At 35.9% G+C, this 17,768-nt stretch overlaps 1 protein-coding gene across 2 annotated transcripts in view; it reads left to right on the top strand.

Moving 5' to 3' along the window:
* sv2a (synaptic vesicle glycoprotein 2A) overlaps positions 1-12,531 on the top strand; it is a 36,786-nt gene extending 24,255 nt beyond the window's left edge. For both annotated transcript variants that reach the window (XM_016485860.1, XM_016485859.1), the window contains 11 exons: positions 736-916; positions 2,149-2,300; positions 3,660-3,793; positions 3,911-4,000; positions 4,417-4,527; positions 5,897-5,985; positions 6,075-6,239; positions 7,362-7,495; positions 10,554-10,757; positions 10,868-11,027; positions 12,096-12,531. In XM_016485860.1, the coding sequence (XP_016341346.1) occupies positions 736-916; positions 2,149-2,300; positions 3,660-3,793; positions 3,911-4,000; positions 4,417-4,527; positions 5,897-5,985; positions 6,075-6,239; positions 7,362-7,495; positions 10,554-10,757; positions 10,868-11,027; positions 12,096-12,279 (1,604 nt within the window). In that variant the 3' untranslated portion in view covers positions 12,280-12,531. The remainder of the gene's footprint in view (positions 1-735; positions 917-2,148; positions 2,301-3,659; positions 3,794-3,910; positions 4,001-4,416; positions 4,528-5,896; positions 5,986-6,074; positions 6,240-7,361; positions 7,496-10,553; positions 10,758-10,867; positions 11,028-12,095) is intronic.
* The last annotated feature ends 5,237 nt before the right edge of the window (positions 12,532-17,768 follow it).

The raw sequence follows: 17,768 nt of genomic DNA, 5'->3' as shown, positions 1-17,768 counted from the left end.
TATATATATATTTATATTTATTTCTGAAAATATTATGGAGTGATTTGAAACTCCTATGCAAGTTACATAAGGAGTAGCATATTTATGTTATTGTAAATATAGAGATTTCCATTTCAGTTAGGATGTTGCCTATACAGACTGCAGACAGTAAGACAGACAGCTCACTAGGTTTTGGAACAGAGCCATTGTGTTTTCAGATGCTGGTGTGCTTAACTAGCTTAGCTAACAAGACCCAAGGTGTAAAACGATGTTAATCAGAGGTGAAAGAGCAACATCTGAGGAATATCATTTTCCTAGGGTCATTTATATTGTATCCATGGATGAGTCCCTGCTTCCTGATTGCCATGGCAGCACATCTATGCCAGCGGTGCCAGCAGTCTGCTGTGGTGCTGCCGGGTGACGTCTGTCTGTGTTCACACCCGCAGTCACATGACCAGCTGGTGCTGGAGCTGTGAAAGAGCCGTCAGTGTGAATTCACCAAATCCTCGCACACAGACAAAAGACAAAATGAAATTGAGCTCTCAGGCACAAAACAATGAAAATATTCCCTTCTATAAAAGAAGCACAACTTTGACATTTTAATCGTATTTTGGCTCCAGTTCCAGAAATGTCATTTTACCCAGCATACTGCTCTATCGGTCACTTTGATTTACTGTCTGTATGGAGTATCCTGATTGGGACAGGACGCTGGTATAGTTATTGATCTGCCTGTCTCTCTGTGTCTTTCTCTCGCAGGTCTAATTGTGTATCTGGGTATGATGGTGGGTGCCTTTGTGTGGGGAGGTCTGGCTGACAGAATCGGCCGCAGACAGACTCTTCTTATCTCTCTCTCCATCAACAGTGTCTTTGCTTTCTTCTCCTCCTTTGTCCAAGGATACAGCTCTTTCCTGTTCTGTCGTCTGCTCTCCGGTGTGGGGTAAATGCACAGTTCACAACACCTACAGACTCTTTTACATTTATTATATATAAAGGAAAAAGAAAACAATTCCCGCACACTGTCAATTAGTGCAAAAGTATCAAAAAGGTTTAATAACAACGTTTCGGTCGCATGACCTTCATCAGGTATCTTCGTAGGAAGATCAGGAAGATACCTAATGAAGGTCATGCAAGTATGTGTGTGTGTGCATATATATATATATATATATATATATATAGTTTACTTTTTGCCCATTTTGAATTAGCATTTTTTATATTTTCAGTTGTCATTTTCATTTTAGTTAGTGATTTTATGTGCTTTTGTCATTTTTATAAATTTTAGTTTTTTTAAGTTTCTGTACATGTAACTTTAATGTATTATAAGCATTAGTTTTATTAATAGTTTTATTTGTATTTTTAGTAATACTAATACTTTTGCTTATTTTATTTGACTTCTGTTAGCTGTGAAGTCGCAGCATTTCTATTTATCTTTTAAATATTTTCATCTATTATTTCTTTTTTATTTTATTTCAACTTTATTTCAATTAACAAAAGATTTTAAATAGTTCTAGTTTTTTTTTTGTTACCAATACAAATTATGATACACTCCAATAAAATATATTTGGAAGTTGTAAATTAAAATGAATGGATTAATAGAGTGTGTTTTACAAGCAAATACTTAATCAGTCTTTTTACTTAAAAATGCCATGTTGAATTCAATGTGTTACTTGCCATTTCTTTGTCATTTTTGCTGAAATTTACTACAAACTTGAATTTGAAAATTGTTTCATTATTATTAAATCCTACAGAAGTAAATTGTACACCAATTGTTTTCAGCATATATTATAAACCTATTATGAAATATGGTGGAAGGACAGATTTTCTGAATGTATATAATTTATTGAAATATTATATTTAATGAATTAAATCAAATTTCTATAGGTTAATACACATATGATCTAATGATTCTGGAAATACCCAGAATTTTCACGGTAATTGGTTATAATGTAAAAAATAAAATAGTAATAAAAACAGCAGTTACCTTATTTTCAATTTCATTCCATTTTAATTCTACTTCCTGGTATTTTTACTAGCTCAATTCAAATTCGAAAAATTATAATGGTGCACAAAATTTTACACTGTTATGTTTAATTTTAAATGAGATATTCTATTTTTTTTTTAAATGACGCACAATATCCTAATAATGGAGTCCCGCTCTGTTTTGTGCTGTAGGATCGGTGGCTCTATTCCCATCGTGTTCTCATATTACTCTGAGTTTCTGGCTCAAGAGAAGCGTGGTGAGCACTTGAGCTGGCTCTGCATGTTCTGGATGATTGGGGGCATCTACGCTGCTGCCATGGCCTGGGCCATCATTCCCCACTATGGTACCCATCACGCTCACATTGTTTGGGTGGTGTTCTGTAGCTTAATGGTTAATTGATCTCAGCTGGTAGCTGAAAGGTTGTAGCTCCATTAACTATCACCACTGTGCCCTTGAGCAGGACACTTAACCTCAGCTTACTCCAGAGGGGACTGAACCGCTAACTTAAGATGCAGATGTCACTGAAAGTAATTCCACCAATTATCGTGTCATGTGATGATCAATAAAGGATTTAGGGACAATGTTAAAAGTGGTTATAAATCTCATCAGCTTATCTTCAAAAGTATAACATGATTTTAAAAGCCTACTTGCCATGAATACCAGCAATGTCAGTCACTTGATTTTTTTGCCATAATCCTAAAACATTGTCCAAACAAGCTTGCGCACAAACTGTTCCAGGTGTGGCTTGGGTGATGACTGTTAATTATGTTATATGTGAATATTAATTATGCACTAAAGTTATAATTCAATGTAAAAAGTGGTAACCTGTAATTGTTATATTAAAGAGCTATTTCTACTATACCCAATCTTACCCTTAAATGTAGTTTTGTTGATGTATCCTAAAATACTCAGGTTGATTCAGTAATGTTAAATAACATTTTTTTTGTTTGAATAAAATCAATTAATTTAACAAAATTAATTTTACCACATGAAAAACATTTTTAGCTCACCATTTCTTTCAGTGTGGTTTCTCTGTCCCTGAAAGACTGTCTATATAATTTATTAGTTGTAAATTAAGTGGTATTTTTTAGCATTCACTCTTTAAAAAGTTTACAGTCAAAAAATGGAAACATTTTGATATCATTAATTATTTTGGATATTTTATGACTTTGTAAATGTTCATTTAGTGCAGGGTCAGAAATTAACAAGGGCTTGGGGCCCTTGTAAAATGCAACCAAAATCACAAAAATATCACCCAAATGCAAGATGCTGGGGCAAAAAAAGCGGGGGCACAATTAAACAATATCGATTATGATTGGAATCATAACTGATTTTGCTGAAATGTGAAAATGCATGAAAGGACATTACATTTAGTTCCTGTTTTTTATATGTATGTACTTTTGAGGCTATGTAAAATTGCATTCATCTCATAGCATATTTACAAACAAAATAAGATGCAGCTTCTGTGCCACCTTTGACTTTTTTAGATGTTAATACGATTTTGTTGGTTACAGTCTATAGTATTCTGATTATAGTATTCTAAATTGATTGGATTAATTGAATAAATACAAGAATACAATACAAAGGTAAAAAAATGCCCTCGACATCCATTCCAGTGGGGAATGTTGCCCCTTAATGGAAAAGTTTGTTTCTGAGCCTGATTCATTGCAACTAGTAATATATGCCCTTTCCCTTTAACCAGGCTGGAGTTTCCAGATGGGCTCAGCCTACCAGTTTCACAGCTGGCGAGTGTTTGTGCTGGTGTGTGCGTTCCCGGCCGTCACCGCTATCGCTGCGCTGACCACCATGCCAGAGAGCCCACGCTTCTTACTGGAGGTTAGTGACGTCCCACATCCCGGCTTGGATCTGTTTTTTGGTTCATGCTGTAGGTAGAAGTGCAGAATAAGTTCCTAAATGAAAGATGACTTTGCTGCAATGTGTGTGTTTTAACAGAACGGAAAACATGATGAAGCTTGGATGATTCTGAAGCAGGTCCATGACACCAACATGAGGGCCAAGGGCTACCCGGAGAGGGTTTTCTCTGTGAGTACTGCTAGATTCACCATCAGAAAGAACAATAACATTAGAACGGAAGTGATCTGTGGAAATGTTCATTCCTCAGTATGAATTAGAAATGAATTATGCAGCCACGCTAATGGGTTTCCATTTATCTGGCCGAACTGGAGTTAAATTGGCTTTAATGCACATTTAATGAAGGTCAATAAAGTTTTTATTTTTTTATTTTGGGAACTTAAACAACATTCTGTAAGTATTATGGACCCTTTTAAAGTCTGCAACGATTAGCATTGTAAATCTTAATCTTGTTAATTAGACACGGCTCACCTCTCATTGCCAAGTTCTGTAGTTAAAATAGGCTATTCCTACCAATTAGCCACACAAAACTGAGAATATCAGTGAAGTATGAAGGCACGTTTTGAAGCATGCTGTGAAATCCTCAGGTCACCACTATTAAGACGGTGAAACAGATGGATGAGCTGGTTGACATGGGTGGAGAGGCCACAGCCTGGCATCAGCGCTGGAGGATCAAGCTGACCAACCTCTTCCATCAGGTAGAGTACGATAACACCGCAAAAATCACTCAAACAACAATTACCAAATGAAATTTTAATTTCAAATGATCTATAGAGGACATATTCTATTATTTTGCACATTTCATTTTATATCAGTCAAAGTTTCTTGCACCAAAAAGTCATCGTTTCATTGAACACTACTGCTCAAAAGTTTGGGGTCAGGAAGTTTTTTTTTTCATTCAGCAAGCATGCATTAAATTGATAAAAAGTGACAGAAATACATTTATAATGTTACAAAAGATTTATATTTAAATACTGTTCTTTTGAAAATTCTATTCACCAAAGAATCCTGAAAAAAATGTATCACGTTTTCCACAAAAATATTAAGCAGCACCAGGGCTAAAACTATTAGAAACAATTTTGTTAACCTCAAAACAAAATAAAAAATAATTAATAATAAAATATTAAATGAAGAAATACATAATAGCTCTTCTTGGCAACTAACTAAAATAATTTTATGTTGAAGCTCTAAAATGACTAACTGGAAATAAATAAAAGTTGAAACTGAACTAAAACTGAAATAAAAAAAATATATCTAAATAATATTTAAAAAGAACAAAAACGAATGAATATGACAAAAGAGCAAAACTAACTCAAATTAAAATAAAAACTGAAAATATAAAAATTATATAATAATAATAATAAAATAACTCTAAGCAGCACAACTGTTTTCAACATTTATAATAATACAAAATATTGGTTACACTTTATTTTTAAGGCGTCCTTGTTACAGCGTAATTATACATTTAAATACTGAGTCATATTAATTTTAATAACTACATATACTTACTATATGGTTAGGGTTAGGATTAGGGTTTGGTTTAGGGTTACTTGCATGTAATTACACATAATTTATTGTTATTATAATAGTAAGTACATGTAACGTGTGTAACAAAGACACCTTAAAATAAAGTGTTACTGAAATATATCTTAAGAAACAAATCAGCATATTAGAATAATCAAGTGACACATGTGACAGGATTACTGTATTTTTTATCAAATAAATGCAGCTTTGGTGACCTCCTTCAAAAACATTAAAAAATCTTGTTCAACCCCAAACTTTTAAACAGCATTTTATATACAGTATGAAAATGATTGTTATTATAATTGGCTAGGCTCTTTGCATGAAATAAATAATAATGCCCTCACCAATTTGCTGAGGACTGAATAGGCATTGATATGTAAATGCGGGTGGTCATATGTTAACATGCTTACGTTTTAGTGAATTTGTAACTATGGCGATTCTGATTGACACATATTTGCAGCTTAGTTTCCATAAGTTACAAAGACTAAAGTCTCTATAGTACATTGGACTCAAATAAAATGCTGCTTTATTTTGGGTTTCCAGGTGTGGAGCAACTTCCTGACAGTGTTTAATCCAGAGTACCGGAGGATCACCTACATGATGATGGCCGTGTGGTTTTCCATGTCCTTCAGGTAACCTACCCTGAACCACATGCATTTTCCAACCCATCCTATGAATGCATCTCTGCATCGTTTCATGTCTTGTTGCTCTCTGTCTCCAGCTACTATGGGCTGACTGTTTGGTTCCCTGACATGATCAAATACCTGCAGAAACAAGAGTACTCCTCTCGCACAAAGGTCTTCATCAAAGAGAAAGTAGAGCATGTGACCTTTAACTTCACCTTGGAGAACCAGATCCACCGAAATGGAGAGTACTTCAACAACAAGTAAGCGCTGCTCACAGGCAGTATGCCAGACATATTTCAGCAAATAGGCCTGGCCTTTCTATGAAAGGTGAATTGTGTTGTGACATTTGCTTGTTTAAAGGTATATTCCAGATTAAATGCAATTTAAGTGTGAGAGAATGACACAACAACCTTATCTTTTGAGCATGCTGTATCTTTTGTTTTTCTTTCATTTATGGCAGAAATCTAAGGCAGCATCATATGCAGTATTTATTAATATTTGAAATTAGCTTTAAATTGGCTTCTAAACTCTGGGACAATCCCAGAGTGTGTTGTTAAAAATCATGCGAATGCAGACGAGTTGAGAGAAATACATTTCACATAGGTGGCTGCCTGTAGACCGTAAGGCAGCTCACTAGAGTTTGTAACAGAGCAACTGTTCCTCAGAAGCTTTCATGTGAAGCCTGTGATAGTGTGATCACCCTCCAGCCCCTCTATGAAACCATTAATCAGTCAGTGTCCTACAGTTTTATTCAAATAATGTGTCCCAATTATGAGCAGCTGTTCCACTTCAACTAGATAAAGTCTTTCCCACAAATCTAGTTTATGTTCAGCTAATCAGGAATGTGGTTTTATATACAAGCTCATCTCTTATCAGCTAACGCTTTTAGTATGTAGTCACAATGCCGTTTTAATTTCATGACCTTCAATAAAGTCTAAATACAAATTTGTCTCAACATGCACAACATATCCAATATGAATGATACAAAATCACAGAGACCAGATGAAGACTTTTACTTTTACTAGACTTTTATTTATTCTTATTGCCTGTCAGTAATTATCTTAACGATTTATATTTGTATTTTTCTTACAGTATTATAGGAGAAACATTTAAAAATGTATACTGTATATTTTTTCAATACATTTCTGTTTATTATTTGCATTGTACTGTATTATTTCTCTGTTGTAGTTTGTTTTATTGTTTTGGTTTTATGTATAATATTTCATGTTTACCACAGGACAATCAAAACGTGTGTTTTTGGCGATTGCATTATCCGTTATCCATTTGTATTTGGGCCACTTTGTAGAAACTAAAGGAATTCTGAATACCTCTAAGGCAGCAATACAAATTTCTTAGTGAATCTTTTCACTTTGGCTTTAAAGGTTCTTGAATCTGAAGATGAAGTCGATGGTATTTGAAGACTCCCTGTTTGAGGAATGCTACTTTGAGGATATCACGTCAAGCAACACCTTCTTCAAAAACTGCACCTTCATCTCCACCCTCTTCTACAACACAGGTGAGAAGACCACAGGTTTCACCATTCTGGGTATAAAAAAAAAATATAGCATTGGCATTCAACAGCATTCAGACGTATAAAATATTTGAATTCCAGCCGTAGTCGTTCAAAGCTTTGATCTTTATAAGAAGACACTCGTATGACATGTTTTTCTTCGGTTAAAATGGCTCCTGTTTCTAGAGCTATTGAATGCACTGAAAATGTTTCAGGTATCCTAGCAACACCAGCTCAGATTCTTCCTCTGCCTGTCTGTGAAGGAATGACAATCTGCTTTTCCTGATTCAGTCGTGCTGTGCGTTTATGATTGTTTCCCTGGGCTGGGTATCGAGTTTGATACTTTAGGCACTGAATTGCCTCGATACCATCGAGTATCAAAAAACGTCTCGTCGTTCCGTACCAAATTTCGATACCTAAGGGGTTAATCTCATCAGTGTCAGTGAGCCAATAAGCCTGCAGCACTTGCCGGTGTGTTCAACTAGAAGCGGCGCGGCGCAGATCGATCAGTGTTTGACATCCGAGAGAGCAATTCGAAAGCGCGCAGGGCAGTCTGCTCTCTATAGCTCTCGTGGTACTGCAATACACTGATCGGTCTGCACAGTCAGTCCGCGTCAAGTCGAACACATCTACTAGTTTACACCGGTTACACTCAGAGATGTGGCGCACACGTGAGGCTGTAGTGTGAATGCATCCCAGCCACATTTACACTGGTGCGTTTTTGTTTTAAAATGAAAACGATCCTTGTCGTACTGGCGTTTCCACTGCGTTTTAAGCCGGCTTTCCACATAGACTGTAAAAAAAGATGGACGACGTGTCTCCTATTCCTATTGAAAAGTGAAGCTAAAGCATCTCAGTATGGCTGCTGCCATCCACTATATCTGACAAACGACAAGCGGGTCGTGACAGACCGGAAGCCATTAATTTCCAATGGAGAGTGCGGGAGCTGCGTGGAGTTCCAATCATATGCAGATGTCCGTTTATTCATACTACACGACCGAAAGCACGTGTTATGTGAACATTCATGCACACTGTAGCATCATGCTACATAAGACAATAAATAAGATTTATATTCCGCATTCAAAACTCACTTTAAACCACCATCGAGTGTTTGTAATAACTTTCGATTGCCGTCTAATGTGTGTTTTGGCCATGTAATGTTGCTGAAATTAAATATGTTATTACCTCTGAGTCAGAGCAGTGATCATGGAAGAGAGAACACAGGCAGACAGCGCTGGAAGCTGCTAATGCTCATCAGTAAATCAGTGGAAAATGAATAGAAATGATGATTCTGTCTGAGCTATGAGTTTTAAATAACAGATGTACAAAATCTGAAGACTATTTGAGCTTTATTAAAACTATTTGCACTGATTTATTGTGTTGGTTACATTTTGTTCCTTTGTGCAGTGGCTCAGGAGATGAGTCTTTGAGTTTGTATAAACATCAACAAGCTGAAAAATAAAGCCAAAGTTTTTTTTTTTTTAAGATAACGTAATGTTGTTAAAAGCATCATGCTACATAAGACAATAAATAAGATTTATATTCCGCATTCAAAACTCACTTTAAACCACCATCGAGTGTTTGTAATAACTTTCGATTGCCGTCTAATGTGTGTTTTGGCCATGTAATGTTGCTGAAATTAAATATGTTATTACCTCTGAGTCAGAGCAGTGATCATGGAAGAGAGAACACAGGCAGACAGCGCTGGAAGCTGCTAATGCTCATCAGTAAATCAGTGGAAAATGAATAGAAATGATGATTCTGTCTGAGCTATGAGTTTTAAATAACAGATGTACAAAATCTGAAGACTATTTGAGCTTTATTAAAACTATTTGCACTGATTTATTGTGTTGGTTACATTTTGTTCCTTTGTGCAGTGGCTCAGGAGATGAGTCTTTGAGTTTGTATAAACATCAACAAGCTGAAAAATAAAGCCAAAGTTTTTTTTTTTTTAAGATAACGTAATGTTGTTAAAATTGATTTCATAAAATTGGTATCGAAAAAAGTATCATTCAGGAACTGATATCGAAGTCAAGGTATCGGTATCGTATCGGAAATTTTTGAACGATACCCAGCCCTACCTTGAGCAGCTTGAAAATAAATGATGAGGCTAAGAAACAAAGACTCTGTTCCAAAACCTAGTACACTGCCTACCTAGACAGCATTTTAATGTTTACATGAATGCATTTGCAGATGCTTTTATCATAATTTATTTTGTCATAATTTACTCATCCTCAAGTCATTCCAAACCTGTATGCATTTCTTTCTTCTTTAAAACCCAAAAGAAGATATTGGTAACCAAACCTTTCCATCTTATTTTTTGTCTACACTATAGAAGTCAACAGGACCCAAAACCGTTTGGTTACCAACATTCTTCAATATATCTTCTTTTGTGTTCCTGAATTTTCTTTTTTTTTTTTTTTGGTGTATGCCTGCATGCATGTATCCCCTGCCATGCATTACAAGGCATGCAAAATGCTGTTTTTCAAAAGGTTAAGTGAATAAATTAATCCAGGATGGCAATGACTATAGTATCCATATCCTGTGTGAATAACCATTTGAAGGCAGTAGACAGCTTACAAGGTTTTAGTATGGAGGCAAATGTCAAAAATTCAGTTGGTTTCTGTCCTCTGCGTCTTGAAGTAGCTCAATGTATTAGACCACATGCATAAAGATGTTTATTTATTCTAGGGTGACCATACGTCCTCTTTTTCCCAGACAAGTCTTGGCTATGATTTCTAAGATATCCAGGTTTTGGCTTTGCTTTGCTATTGTTTTCATACTTGCTGAAGGTAATGACTGAAAAGTAGTTTGACCAGTAGCGTGCAGACATTGTACATAATCGACCAATCGTAGGATGCAATAAGGTGGGATCTACAGAGAATGGTCAAAGCAATGCAAAGAGACTTACATATAATGTTTGAGGACTGTAGAGAGCTTGTAGGAGAACAAAGCCAAAACTTGGCAATTTGGAAATTTGACCTAGAAACGCCTGCATACTTAAATTGGTGTACTGGAAGAATCGCTGCTGCATTGGTTAACAAGAGCTCTCATCTGTTTCTAGACTTGTTCAAGTACCGGCTGATCAACAGCAAACTCATCAACAGCACTTTTCTGCATAACAAAGAAGGCTGTATGCTGGATTTCAGCGATGAGAACAATGCGTACATGATCTATTTCGTCAGCTTCCTCGGCACACTTGCTGTCCTGCCCGGGAACATCGTGTCTGCCCTGCTCATGGACAAGATCGGACGTCTAAGAATGCTGGGTAAGAAAAACAAGTTGCATCAGTGCTAAATAGTTTTTGGAGCTCCGAATAATATGAATTATTTAAAAAAAATAATAAACATTTGTTCTCACTCTTGTCATCTGGTGCAGCGGGTTCCAGTGTGATTTCCTGCGTCAGCTGCTTCTTCCTGTCATTTGGAAACAGTGAATCTGCTATGATTGCCTTGCTCTGTCTGTTTGGGGGCATCAGCATTGCGTCGTGGAATGCCCTGGATGTGCTAACAGTGGAGCTGTACCCCTCGGACAAGAGGTGGGTCAAGCTCGTATTTCTGTGATTATTGTGCATCTGTCACAATTGTCCTCTTTTCTCTCTGCGTGTGTATTTAACAGTGATCTCAATACATATTTGGGCACTTACGCCACATTTTACAACGTATATTTGTAAAGGAATTGAATAAAAGCAAGATTCTCTTCTCCTTTAATGAAAATGTTTTCATACTGTGTGAAATGATTCGAAAGATTAATAGATCAAATGTATGTCAGTAATTCTGTGCTGCATTGCCACTGCAGTGCAGATCAAATACATCATAATTTAGGGCATATCTAAAAATTCTCAGTCAAAATGAATGAAGTCTCAGCAGTTCTGCCACAAAGTGCTATGCATTATTTCTAAGAAAATATGTTGACAGTGCCTGCTTAACAAAATGGGCTCTTTAGCACCCCTAAGAGTTCAGAAACGATTTCAGAAACGTTTTGGAGACATTTACAATATTATAAAAGATCCCAAATAACTTTCTATTTAGCGAAGAATCCTGAAAAAATTTATCCGCTTCCACAAAAATATGAAGCAGAACAACTGTTTTCAACATTCGTAATTATACCAAATGTTTCTTCAGAATATTACACTTTTTTGTTGTTGTGTGCAGTCAGTGATGCCATAGAAGAACCATTTTGAGTTCCACAAAGAACCTTTTAGTGAACAGTTCTTATAAGAATCATGTTTTTCTTAGTCTGAAGAACCTTTTTTCTGCTATAAAGAAGCTCTTCTGCAATGAAAAGGTTCCATGGTTGTTAAAGCTTTTTTTGTGGAACCATCAGTGGCCAATAAAGAACCTTTAATTTAAAAAAGTGTAGAATGATTTCTGAAGGATCATGTGAAAAGCTGAAAAGTTATCTTTGCATCACAGGAATAAATTACATTTTAAAATAGGAAAAAAAGTTATTTTAAATTGTAATGATATTTCACAATATTACTGTTTTTAGAGCAAATAAAAGGAGCCTTGGTGAGCATAAGAGACTTCTTTGAAAAAGAAGGACGAATTTCTTTATAAACAGATCTGATTTATGAAATTTTAAATATTTTTCTTCTTTTCCACAGGACTACAGCCTTCGGCTTTCTAAACGCCCTCTGTAAGTTAGCTGCAGTTCTGGGCATCAGCATCTTCCAGTCGTTTGTGGGCATCACTAAAGCAGTGCCCATCCTCTTTGCATCAGCAGCTTTGGCAGTCGGAAGCTTCTTGGCTCTCAAGCTTCCTGAGACTCGCGGTCAGGCGCTTCAATAGTGCAGCGTTCCAGCATGCAGGTGGCGGCGTTTGAGTTTGACCCTGTCCTTGAGTGAGCAATGCTGGAAGCAGCCCACACAAATCCAACATTTACAGATATCTTCATTCCTCCAATATGTGCAATCGTATTATTATTTCATTCAATTGAATTTGATTTAATTCAGATCTACATTTATAGACATGTTCCCTGCTGATGTCTCACTGTCTCACAGGAATATTGGAAACCCTATGTGTGTGTGTGTGTGTGTGTGTGTGTGTGTGTGGAAAAACTGCCATGTTAAACGCATTCCAGCTTTACGTTATGAAATGAATGTGAAATTTAACATGTTAATTTTGACTTTCCCTTTAATCTTCATCCGAGCCATCACGTGATTTGAAAACCATCACTGAGGACCCGTGAAATCAGTAGGTAGATATATTTGAATGGACAGTGTTGATCAAGTGGTGCTGGTGATGGTTATTGTTGTTGCTTTACCCTAGTCCGTTGTGTCCCAACAACATAAAAAGTGTGTGATGCCGCAATTGTCTGCAATATCGGCTCAAGCACTCCTCTTTTTTTTAGATGTTTTAATGCATTAACACTGACGTCACATTACTATAGACAGTGGTTCACTCATTTTTGGCTTTCGGAATTCAAATTCGGTTGTTCTTTCAAAACGTCTGATTATTGACGGTGTTGTGCATGCAATGAAGCGTGTCGATTCATAACAATATGCTTGAAGATAGTGAACATAACTGAGGAAAGTGCTCTGTATTACGCTACTCTACCTATGATTCTTTGGACATGATGTAAAATATGAGATAAGTGACATGATGGGTTGTCATTTGTATGGTTTAGTATGCCATTATTCATACTTTGCATTGTTTTATGCTACTATCATACTTTGTCCCAGAGTTTGTGTTCCTATTGAGATCCACAGAGCAGTTTTAGTTGCGTCGCTTTCGAATGTGTGCCAACATTGAGACAAACGTTACATTCGCCCCGTTTTCAAAAAAAAATCCATTAAGAAAAAACTAAAGGAAAAAAATGAACAAATGAAGCACAATGTGATTTGATTAAACTGTCAAAAACAATAGTTTTATTTTGATGATTATGTAAATTATGTATTGAATATAAATATATAAAAATTAGCTGTAATTCAAGTCTGTCTGTTTGAACACTCAAACTATTATTAAATATACCAACATATATATAAGAAAAGATATTTACATGTTCAAATGTTGAACTAGTATCAACATATGTCTTAGATTCCATTTGATGTATGTATATACAGTTTATCTGTTCATTAAGGGATTTCTTTTTTTTATCAAAGCAAATATATAAAAAAATGACTGAACAAGTCAGTACACTGATTTGCAGCACACACAATCACCCTCCTTCACGTTTTCTCTTGTGTTCTTGTAAAGAAACAGAGGTATCCGTCTGTGTGTGGGTGTGTGTGTAAGTATGGAAGTATGTGTGCTTGCATGTGAAATGTTGAGTGTTCTCTGAATATTTGTATTTATTTATATATAGTATTTTTTACTTTGAGTATCTGTAGAAACAGATGTAGTGCCACATGCAGGGTGAATTTTTTGCTGTATCGTTGTTGACCTGATGTTCAATTCTTTGGTGACTTGGTAGCAGTGACTGAATATAGCATGAAAAAGAAGCGAAAGTCAAAACCCAATGGATTTTAAAAAGAAAGCAACATTTGATAGGAAGCAAAAACCTAGGATATATCCCATTAGGACAAGCAACTTGTCCAATTCTGCTACATTTTACCAAGCACAATTAATACTAGTTCCATGGAGAATCATGGAAAACTGGTTAAATAACCAGATAATGACGCAAAAAATATATATATTTCAGCCCTGTTGCTCGTAAACACAACCAGCGCTTACATGAAAACCGTTTTTGGTGTCATTCTCAACGTTCTTTACTGCCATTTTGTAGGATAGTAGCCATATTATGTGCTCAGAGTAGACACACAATACAACCAACCATTTTTAGATTTAAAAATACTTCAACCAAACTATTAATTTTAGGCACAAATGTAACTTTCAAGCTCTTGAAATGTTTCTAACAGCCTTACAGCCTATTTCAATTGGAGAAAGCGGCATTGCGCAGTGCCACGCGTCACATAGTAAAAAAATTCTAGAAACTGCCATCCCTGCTGTGACCGTCGGTCACCAGTAGTGTCACAGATACTGTAGTGACAATCTTTATGTGTGCCATGTGTGACCGTGCGCATCTTTAATTGCCAAATATTTTCTACTTCCTCGGTTTGTACTGGCAGATCTCACATCAAGGCACAGACAAAAATGTCATTTGTAATACATCAACGTTCTAGCAGGGTGTGGCGAACCAAACAGAAAAACAATATGAAAAACAACGTTTTGAGGCTATAGACCAGGGGTGGCGAACTCCAGTCCTGGAGAGCCGCAGTCCTGCAGAGCTCAGCTCCAACCCTAATTAAAACTCACCTGCCTGTAGCTTCCTAGTAACCCTTCAGGCCTTGATTAGCTTGTTCAGGTGTGTTTGATTAAGGTTGAAGCAAAACTCTGCAGGGCTGCGTCTCTCCAGGACCGACGTTCGCCACCCCTGCTATAGACATATCTCTCAATCAGGTGTTTTACTCCGATGGGACGCACTTCATGCTCTTGCAAACGTTTAAAACGAGCCGAAAGCTGGTTACAATTTAGAGAAGGCTTGAAAACGATAACTATTAAAGATTTGGTTGGTCAGTAAACTAGATAATTGTTTGTACGCACAACCAGTCATCTGTTATATATATTGAACTTCTTTGATGTCACTTTCAAAATGGCCCATCGAAAACATTTCCAAACAGTCCTGCAGTTTGTAACCCTTCACATCTCCAACGTGTAGCTGTTGTTCCCTAGTAACGAGTATGTCATAATTGCTGTTGTATGCTGTGAATTACAGTAACTAATCTCAGTGAAGCTATGACTTATCTGTGTACAAGCAGTCCTGGATTTGGTCCTCACTTAAGATTGTGTACTGGTCGTAAGACTTTTGGGTTTTGTTACAGGGTCTTTTGTATTTCTAAACGCGTTCACTTAGCAACAATCAATCTTGTGTGCAAAAAGAAATCAAAGCAATAAGTGGTAAACATGTTCGCTCTGCCCCCAAACTATTGGGCAAGAAAGCACACTAAAATATCCGCTGGCCATATTTGATGAAACAGCAGCTGAAAGAAAACAACAGGCCAACATCCATGTACTCTGCAAATATACCGTAGGTCTTCTGATGCTTTTGTCAGTTTCAATGTATTGCCATAATTTAAATGTGACAGAGAGTTTATCACCTTATCATTGTACTGTGCTGTAGAGATTGTAGATGTTTATATGTAAATGAATAAATATGTGGAATAATAAAACAAAAAAAGATAAAAATGTTGAACATGAGAAATAGAGTACTATTGTATGTTGTTCATTTTGTGATTTGTTTTTTGTACATGAGAATGGAAATGTTGACATTATCGCTGAATATAGAGACTATTCCATCCTTACCAAAATGGTTCTGTACTACAGTTTGTGAGAGATTTACTTTGCGTTTTTTTGACTCGTATTCTGGGGATCGGACTGCGCTTGTGCATTTCAAACTGTCCCTCAATGGATTTAAAACATACATACAAATAATAAACAAATGGTATAATGCTTGAATAGATTATTGCAGTTCTTCACGCACGCACCACTCAGACAAACTTATACTCAAGAAAATTCTGTCATTGTTTGCTCACCATCATGGTTCCATGTTCTTCTTTTGTGAAACACAGACATGAATGTTTTGCAGAAGGTCCAGGGCCTGGTTTTCATGCAAATAGAAATAGCCTACTTGGCGGTTGGCTCAAAAAAAAAAAACATTGTAGTAAAAGCAGCAAGAAAGTATGTAACAAAAATTAAGTAGGCCTATGACATGTCTGCTATACTCCAGGGCTTCAGAAATGTTCAGATGTAATCACACAAATAAGCAATTACATTTTTGTTTGTACTTACTAGGCTACTTCTGATATGTAAATCTACAATAAATTGATAAAATATGAATAACAGTAGTTATGTTGTCAACTTACAGTAACGTAGCCTACAGTATGTTATGGAATCACTGTATAAACATATATAGAATTAAAATGGTTAGCATAGGCCTATATATACTTTATGCCGCTGATATAGTCTCAGGCGAATCTGATTTCAGTTCGCGACCATTTATTTGGCGGCGAATTAAAAAAATATAACTGGAACAGGACTAAAAGATTTATCTCTTGATTATAGACTTACATATCATAGTATGTTACAGAATGCTTAAGCGTCTAGTTCTTAAGTCCTTAAGAAAGCAAATTTGGCGTGTCAAACCTCAACAATCAAATTTTTATATACTTCTGATCAGTGTTGGGGGTAACGCATTACAAGTAACGCGAGTTACGTAATCAGATTACTTTTTTCAAGTAACTAGTAAAGTAACGCATTACTTTTTAATTTACAAGAGAATATCTGAGTTACTTTTTCAAATAAGTAACGGAAGTTGCTTTTTTTTTCCAATATATTGACTGACAGCTCTCCTGTCCCCATGTTGAGAGAAATCAGAAGATGTTATTGTAGTTCTAAAATAAATATGAATATGCATTAATTCATCTCACTCACAAAAAACAACAACACAGATTCAGTATTCCTCAAAATGAATACAAATAATGCAACTCAGAATATGACACAAACCTGCAATAATTAAATGTTAAACAACACAAATTTCCTTTATGTATTTAATCCCATTCTATTAACCAATGTGTTTGCTTCTGACCTTTGATGATCCAGTTCAACCGTACTAATAAGCACAAATTACTCTAGACAAACATTTGTGTGTCTTTTTATTGCTGAAGTGTGTTGAAATGTCTTCTTCTGCACTGTACGGATGTAAATGTACTTTCCCTTCAGCCTGAGGCTTATTCATTTCACTTTTGGTGTGAAAAGGCTTTTATATTTGCCAAAAATATCACTTTTTTATTTTAAAAACAAACAAGCAAGCCCTGTCCAGATTTAAAAAGTAACGCAAAAGTAACGTAACGCATTCCTTTCCATAAAAAGTAACTAAGTAACGTAATTAGTTACTTTTTTTATGGAGTAACGCAATATTGTAATGCATTACTTTTAAAAGTAACTTTCCTATGTTGCCTAAATCTACAATATAATGACAAAATATGAAATAACAGTATTTACGTGTTAAGTTACGGAACAGTACGTACAGTATGAAATCACTGTATAAACATATGTAGAATTAAAACTGTTTAGTATAATTTGAATTTATGCAGGTGCTATGGTTGCACCCTCAGGTGAATTCGAATTCTGTTCGTGAACGTTTATTTGGCGCCAAATTAAAATGCGCGCTCGACTAACTTGTAGCTGAATTTTGAGGTGTTGCGTTGTCTGAAAACTAGGTTGTTTATGTAATGTATGACCAAAATAGAGGTACCCTCGGTATCTAACGCAACTTTCTA

Source organism: Sinocyclocheilus anshuiensis, unplaced genomic scaffold, assembly GCF_001515605.1.
Source record: "Sinocyclocheilus anshuiensis isolate Anshui unplaced genomic scaffold, SAMN03320099.WGS_v1.1 scaffold1162, whole genome shotgun sequence".
Lineage (NCBI taxonomy): Eukaryota > Metazoa > Chordata > Actinopteri > Cypriniformes > Cyprinidae > Sinocyclocheilus > Sinocyclocheilus anshuiensis.
The sequence above is the reverse complement of the archived record's forward strand: the minus strand, read 5'-3'. Positions and strand labels throughout refer to the sequence as shown.